An 8,462-nucleotide genomic window follows, 5' to 3' on the forward strand; every position below is an offset into this window, starting at 1 on the left:
ACGGCAGAGACTAAAGTAAACGAGCACTACAAAACACAACGACAAATTAACTGGACCACTATCATCACTGGATACCCATTTGCTGCAACGTGCACGAAATCTCTGCATGCGTCTTACCACCTTCAAATAAATATTTAATTAAAGTAGTATGTGGTTCCAGTCCGGTCATGTTGTCTATACCAATATAGACCATGTTCCAATGTCTAGGCTACAATCAGAGTAGAACCAGTAACACTGCAGTGCACTCCCGCACAAACGAAGCCCACGAAGAATAAACATATCAGTAACTTCCGGGGCACACAAATGGGTCAAGTTAAAAAATCTAAATCAAGTTCGGCTCCGAATCCAATTTTTAATTTAGCTATTTTTGTTTGGATCATCAAATTAAAAAATGAAAAATACAAGCCTGGTTTGTTTTTTTGTTTTCATTTTCAAAACGAAAAACTAAATAATGAATAGTTTTTTTGATTTTCCGATTTTGATTTTCAGTTGAATATCAAATGAACGAATGATACACGGATTGGCTCAGAATCCGATTTTTTATTTAGCTATTTTTGTTTGTATCATCAAATAAAAAACTGAAAAATACAAGCCTGGTTTGTTTTTTTGTTTTTATATTCAAAACGAAAAACAAAATAATGAATAGTTTTTTTTTTCCGATTTTGATTTTCAGTTGAATATCAAATGAACGAATGATACACGGATTATTATCCTATCTATGATTTCAGAACGTTTTAATTAGTTTTCTAAACATGTAATATTGTTAGTTATCGTTTTTTCTTTTAATTACCGTTATTTAGGCCTGTCACGATAACAACATTTTCAGAACGATATATTGTCCCAGAAATTATTGCGATAAACGATAATATTGTCATTTTAAAGTGCCATTATAGATTTTTTTCTTGCTTCTGGGCTCCCCAAAGGAGCTTTAAGACAATGTGCCGCAATAATAATATAGTAGCATAATAATACAATTACACCAGTTTACAGTAATGTAATGTATTGTAAAGCTCATGTATGGGGTCAAATTTGAGCTTGACCACATATCTGTAGTGGCAGAGTAAAATGAGGTGTCTTTAATCTCCTTCAGAATGCCATCTTTCACTTCATTATATAAGGTTGGAATGGCAGTTTGGGAGATATAGGTTTTCTTTGGCAGTTCATACTGCTTGTGAAATCTTTGCAGCATGTTTATAAATGTTTTCTTTTCAACCGTATTGCGAGCTCGTGCACCTCTCGAATTTTGTAACTTCGCGCGCGCTGCGTCTCAGCGCAATGAACAAAGTCATGTTTGCAGGGTTCATACACCTTTAAAAGGTGGAATTCAAGCAATTGTACATCACTTTAAAGGTCCATTTCAATATTTTCCAGCATGTTAAATTTAACTAAGTTAAATATTTATACATATACTCAAAATAATTCGCTTTCAAAACGAACGCTTGGGTTTCAAAACGCTCAATCTTATCGTCTTCACGTTCTCTCATGTTTTGTCCTGGAATTACAAGAGGCTCATATTTGTTATCGTAATACAAGAGAACTGTTCAGTCAGATATATTTGTTGTGAAACGAACAAATTCCAGCACTTTTCAAACCTGAAACACAAAGCAACATTAAAGTTCGTCAGGTAAATGTTCCTTCCCCTGTTTTTGATGGGTGTTTCTTTATACTACCACATATCGTTTCGAACAACAACGCTTCCACCGTTCGCGGAGGTTCGCGAGGTGTGCGGAAACGCGCGCTACGGTCACTATAATAAACAATCATCAAATAATGTGATAAAAAGCGAATTATTTCTAATCATTTCGAGTCCTATTAGCCTCGAATATGTTCGCGAGCTAACACATCTCCACCTGTGTGTGTGGAGGCACCGTTATTGACGCATACGCTCTTCGTGTACTGCACTCATTTCCTAACCGGTAAGTGTCACTCTCTGATCACAGATTCGTCTTCCCTTAATGGGGGAGGGGGGTGGGAGAGAGCAGCACTGCGTGCCTTTCTGAAACCTAACGTAGTTGCGCGGAAACCCAATGGCCAATTATCGTCATCAGCAAAAATGATCGTGGTTAAAAAAGTTTTCGTACGATTCAAAAACACGTGGCTTGGTGGTTAGCACGTTTGCCTCTCAGCACTGGGGTCTTGGGTTCAAGTCCCTATCTGAGTGGAGTTTCCATGTTCTCCCCGTGTTTGCGTGGGTTTCCTCCGGGATCTCCGGTTTCCTCCCACAGTCCAAAAACATGGAGGTTAGGTAAATTGGCAGTCAACAAAAAATTCTCCCTGAGTGTGTGTCTGTGTTTCTATGTTCAATAAAAAGTAGTGTCTGTCTGTCTGTGTGTGTTTGCTTGTATGCCCAGTGGTGGATGGTGCTCTGCCACTAGGGTCTGTCCTCTCTCCCCTTCCTGCACCCCATTCAGTCCCCCAGGGGGCTGTGGATCCCGGTAGAGAGTACGCTGTGCGCAATTGGCTGCCGCTTCTCACCGGTGTGATTGGTTGTCTGTGAATTGTACCTGTGTTAAATTGTAAAGCGCCTTGGGAATTTGGAAAGGCGCTATATAAATCGAACATTCATTCATTCATTCATTCATAAGTCGATAATGTAATTATCGCGACAGGCCTACCATTATTATTTATTTCAGTTAACGAAAATGTTTTTTCAATATCAGTTTTCGTTTTATCGTTCGTTTTCGTTAACGATTATAAACCTTGACGCACACACACACACACACACACACACACACACACACACACACACACGCGTGCATTCTGAGTGCAGAAAAAACATCCAAACTGAGTTTCACCGTGAGCTTGGACTGATTGGCCAGGGAAAGAGAGAGAGGGGGGGGGGAGGAAGAGAAAGTGAGAGAGAGAGAGAGAGAGAGAGCGAAAGAGAGAGAGATTGTTTGAGGTATTAAGACTGGTTCAAAGCAAGTCCTTTTGCTGTATTAATCCAGAGGTGTCCTTCAGTGTGTTCTTCATTTTCAACATGCTCTATGGTCCACCACTAGATGGCGATGTGGGAGCATGCACATTCAGTACGTTTCACAATGATACCTTACTACTGTTTTAAAGCTAAATATTTTAAACCTACATCTACGCAGTCTTAAATCTTAAATGAATTGTGTGTATGTGCGCATGTTTGTGCAGATGTGTGGACATGTGTGTGTGTGTGTGTGTGTGTGTGTGTGTGTGTGTGTGTGTGTGGAGAACTCCTGATGAGCTTTTAGGAGAGATGTGATTCAACCTCGTAGTTGTACAGTGGTGGAGTATGAAATCTATGTCTACATGTGTGAGTATGTAGTGTGTAACTCTCCTGGATGGAGTATGTGGTGTGTAACATTGTGGGAAGTATGTAGTATGTTACACTCCTGGGTGGAGTATGTAGTGTGTTACACTCCTGGGTGGAGTATGTAGTGTGTAACACTCCTGGGTGTAACACTCCAGTGTTGTGTAGGTACAGTGTTGTGTAGGTACACTGTTGTGAGCATCTCTCCCTGCTTGTAATGGACAGCACAGTAATGGGTTCATATTTAATAAACACATCGGAACCTCCTGATTTATTCATGCCTTCCTGTGCTTGCCATCAAAGGGATAAACAGCATGAGAGAGAGAGAGAGAGAGAGAGAGAGAGAGACTCAGTAAATTAATACCCTAAATGAGAGGAGAGGGTGTAACTGCAGTATTGACAGTATAAATAAATGTTATTCAAACAGAAGAGCAGCTTGGAGTGGAGGGTTATTGGTAGATTTAGGGTTAGGGTTAAGGTGAAGTGTTAGATTTAGGGTTAGGGTTAAGGCACGAATAGGTTGGTTTGGAGGAGAGGACATTTTTTGTGAGGATGAGGGTGTTGCAATTAGAGTCAATTAGAGCCTGGAGTCATCACCTGAGCAGTGATTAGTCATCACCTGAGCAGTGATCAGTGAGGCAGCTTTTCTTCAGATTCAGTCTGAACAGTGATTGTTACATGGAGGGGGTCTGTGATTCAGAACAGGAACATCTTTACTGATTTATGGGTACAGTCCAATTGGCATCTTGTTAGAGCAAAATCTTTCACCTGTAAAATCTTTCACCTGTGTAACCATGACATTTCCATAGCTACACAACTCAGAGTTTTTCACTTAGTGATTGTTGGGATTTGATGAAGCAAAAGGAACAAAGAGGAAGATGAGGAGGGGCAAGAGGAAGATGAGGAGGGGTGAGGGGAAGATGAGGAAGGGCGAGAGGAAGATTAGGAGGGGCGAGAGGAAGATCTTAGCCAGCTGTCCTGCTCTCCACCAGACCTACATGCTCTGATCTGCTTCATCCTCCATCTACACCAGGAAATTCAATTGTTCTGATTTTATAAAGCAGTCTGTCTGTGTGCAGCATCCAAAATTGTCCTGCTGTGTGTGTGTGTGTGTGTGTGTATGTGTACACAAGCAAGACTCCGCATGAACGCCATTGTACACAGACACACCAGAAAACATCGTCTTTCTCTCATCACACTTGTCTTATGTTTTCTTAATTAATACATGTTAATGAAAATTTATATTAGGAATTTAATATATTAAAAAGCTCTTCAATTTAGAAGTTCCCTAACCCTAACCCTGTGTCAAAGGTAGAGTTCAATACTGAGTTCAGTACTGAAGCATCACACATAGGCACCCTTATATACAGATATATACAGAGGAACCCCGGAACTCAACCGTCTCAGTTTTCGACACATTCGGAGTTTGACACAAAATTTCGAAAAAATTTTGTCTTGGAGCTTGAAAAAAACTTCGGAATCTGACTGACTCATGTGACTTATGTAAATAAAATACAGTTTGTGCTTCGGTCACATGCCGCTAGTTAGAGTTTAAGATACTAAGATAGATTTATACTAAGATAGGTTTATACTTGACACGTGTCGAGCTCCGGGGTTCGTGTTGAAAATGGATTAATGCGTTTTCAGTTATTTCATATGGGGAAAATTGATTGGAACTCGACTGCATCACTTCTTGACGCTCCTTCCGGAATGAATTAGCGTCGAGTTCTGGGGTTCTACTGTATACATAAATATGAATATCCTAAATCCAGCTGTAATGCATTGTAGGCTAACGTGATGTGTGGTTTGTTGTGTGGTGTGTGTTGGGTGGTGTAGGACATTGACTGGGTCCAAACGGAGAAGCATGTGTTTGAGCAGGCGTCCTGCAACCCCTTCCTCGTAGGCCTTCACTCCTGCTTCCAGACAGAGAGCCGGTAAGATTTAACATGGAATTCGTGACCTTTAATCCTTTTCAGCTATAGGCACCACTAGCTCTAGAGGTTTGGAACTTGCATATTGGTGTATGAGGGGTTTGTGTGTGTGTGTGTGTGTGTGTGTGTGTGTGTGTGTGTGTGTGTGTGTGTGTGTGTAGGTTATTCCTGGTGATCGAGTATGTCAATGGGGGAGATCTGATGTTCCATATGCAACGACAACGGAAGCTTCCAGAAGAACATGCCAGGTACATACACATACTCTCTTACACATATACTGTACACACACACCCACACACTGTACATACACACACTGCACACATACACTGTACACACACACACTGCACACATACACATACACACTGTAAACACATACACTGTACACAGACACACTGTAAACACACCCATACACACTGTACACACAAACACTGTACTCACAAACACTGTACACATACACACTGTACACACACACACACACACACACACAAATACCCACTGTACACACACAATTAGAACTGAATTAAATCATTCAAGTTTACACTCAGGTTTACACTCAGATTTACACTCAGGTTTACACTCAGATTTACACTCAGGTTTACACTCAGGTTTACAGCGCTAATGTGAGTTCAGTGTGTGTGAATACAAAAATGCCTCAACAGTATGTTGTTTGAATGTTTGAGTATTACAGTCTATAGTTTAGTGTGTGTGTGCGTGTGTGTGTGTGTGTGTGTGTGTGTGTGTGTTATGTGAGAGAGTGTGTGTGTTTGTTTGTTTGTTGTGTGTGTGTGTGTGTGTGTGTGTGTGTGTGTGTGTGTGTGTGTGTGTGTGTGTGTGTGTGTGTGCATGAACTGAACTGAATCATCTTTATTTGTCCCTGAGGACACTTTAGTATGAGGCTTCCAAAACTATTACAAAGACATGTAGACACATACACACACTCACACATACAAACACACTCACACATACATACACACACACATATACACACACATACGAACACACACTCACACATACAAACACACTCACACATACAAACAAACACACACATATACACACACATACGAACACACACTCACATATACACACATAAAAACACACACATATACACACATACAAACACACATACAAACACATACATATACACACATACTCACATATACACACACATATGAACACACACTCACATACAAACACACTCACATATACACACATACAAACACACACACATATATACACATACAAATACACACACATACAAACACACACATATATATACACACATACTCACATATACACACACATACGAACACACACTCACATACAAACACACTCACATATACACACATACACATACCATAATGAAAATTACACACACACATACAAATATACACCCTAACCCTTATCACACACACACACACACACACACATACAAATACATCACCTTTCTATCTGACAGTTGAAGTAAAATGGTGTGTGTGTGTGTGTGTGTGTGTGTGTGTGTATCTCCCACTAGTCCAAATCTGTGTCTCTCTCTTTCTCACTGTCACTCTGCTCCAAATCTGTGTGTGTGTGTGTGTGTGTGTGTGTGTGTGTGTGTGTGTGTGTGTGTGTGTGTATCTCCCACTGTCACTCTGTTCCACATCTATGTGTGTGTGTGTGTCTCCCACTGTCACTCTGTTCCACATCTAATTGGAAAATGTGAGGGGTGCTGAGAGCTTCTTCTGCTTCCAGGAATAACTGTATAGAGAGAGAGAGAGAGAGAGAGAGAGAGAGTGAAAGAGAGAGAGGCTCCAGTATTACCTACTTACACACGTGCACACACACACACACACACACACACATGGACACACACACACAGAATGACCATTTTACTTCTACTGTCAGATAGAAAAGTGATGTATTTGTGTGTGTGTGTGTGTGTGTGTGTGTGTGTGTGTTACACACACATCATTCACACGCGCTGTCATAGGTACACACACTCATACACACACCAGCATGCCTCAGACATTCACACATACACAAAGAAACACACACAATATGGTACAATCACACACTCTCACACACACACACATTTATGCATGCGCACTTTCCAGAGATAGATTAGTTAGGATGACATGTCCAGCATGAGAGGGATATTAGATTAAGATTACAGGGGTGTCAGCTCTGCTCTGATTGATGTATGGAGGGTTAGTTGTGTTTGTGTGTTTTTAATTCAGTGCCTCTACACAAGGCTAATGATGGACTATTAATACAACTTTCATCATCAGAGTATTTGTGTGTGTGTGTGTGTGTGTGTGTGTGTGTGTAGACATTTGCTTCACAGAGAGAAGGTGTCTGCTTATGTTTCATAGAGATAGGGTGTATAAGAGTGTGAGTGTATTCTCGTGTTTAAAAGAATATGCGTGTGTGTGTGTGTGTGTGTGTGTGTGTCTGTGTGTGTATGTGTGGGGTGTCTGTGTGTGTTGGTGTGTAGGTCTTTTTTGTGTTGCTTGGCTTCCCATCTCTGCTAAGGGAATAATCTGTTCTAATGGTGCACATACGTTTCATAATCCACATATCAACAGCTGTATTCATCTGCTATGATATGATGAAATGAAATTATACTTTCATTGGATTCCACAGATCAGTGCTTGTATGTGGAGTGTGTAGAGGAGTTGTGCGATCATTGTATGTTAGTGTAGAGGAGGTGTGAGATTCGTTGTGTGTTAGTTGAGAGATGTATGTTGACTGTTGTATCACAGTAGCTGTTTATAACATCTAATCAATTGGAACATTAATGGGTATCCAATATATATTCACACACACACACACACACACACACACACACACACACACACACACACACACACACACACACACACACACATTTGTGCTTGTTTCAGTCCTTTTGTAAACAGCATTATCCTCAAAGCATCTAACATTTCACCTCCTTTATAGCCCTTCTAGAAACAGGGTTATATAATGCACATCTCGTATAATAATAATGCATATGCACATCTCATAAATTTAACATATCTAAATATGTTGTATTTGCATATTCCAAGAAGATGTATTTAAACACTGTAATCAGACACATTACACATTTAGTGCATCACAGACAAAGCCACACCCACTGCTGGCAAACCTTCACGAGACACCTGGCCTATACCACAACCCATATGAATGACTGATTGTTATAATCTGTAATCTCTCCATTTAGTTAAGACCTGTATCAAATCTGAACCTTCCTGGTGAACATGAAACCTATTTTC

At 40.4% G+C, this 8,462-nt stretch overlaps 1 protein-coding gene across 6 annotated transcripts in view; it reads left to right on the forward strand.

Moving 5' to 3' along the window:
* The window catches only part of prkcz (protein kinase C, zeta), a 108,892-nt gene that overhangs the window by 74,807 nt on the left and 25,623 nt on the right, over positions 1 to 8,462 (forward strand). For all 6 annotated transcript variants that reach the window (XR_013130617.1, XM_077004396.1, XM_077004400.1 and 3 more), the window contains 2 exons: positions 5,117 to 5,214; positions 5,373 to 5,459. Coding sequence is in view for 5 of the 6 variants with exons in the window: in XM_077004396.1 (XP_076860511.1) it covers positions 5,117 to 5,214; positions 5,373 to 5,459 (185 nt within the window). In the remaining variant the exon portion in view is untranslated. The remainder of the gene's footprint in view (positions 1 to 5,116; positions 5,215 to 5,372; positions 5,460 to 8,462) is intronic.

The sequence above is a fragment of the Brachyhypopomus gauderio genome, chromosome 4 (assembly GCF_052324685.1).
Source record: "Brachyhypopomus gauderio isolate BG-103 chromosome 4, BGAUD_0.2, whole genome shotgun sequence".
In the NCBI taxonomy this organism is placed as follows: domain Eukaryota; kingdom Metazoa; phylum Chordata; class Actinopteri; order Gymnotiformes; family Hypopomidae; genus Brachyhypopomus; species Brachyhypopomus gauderio.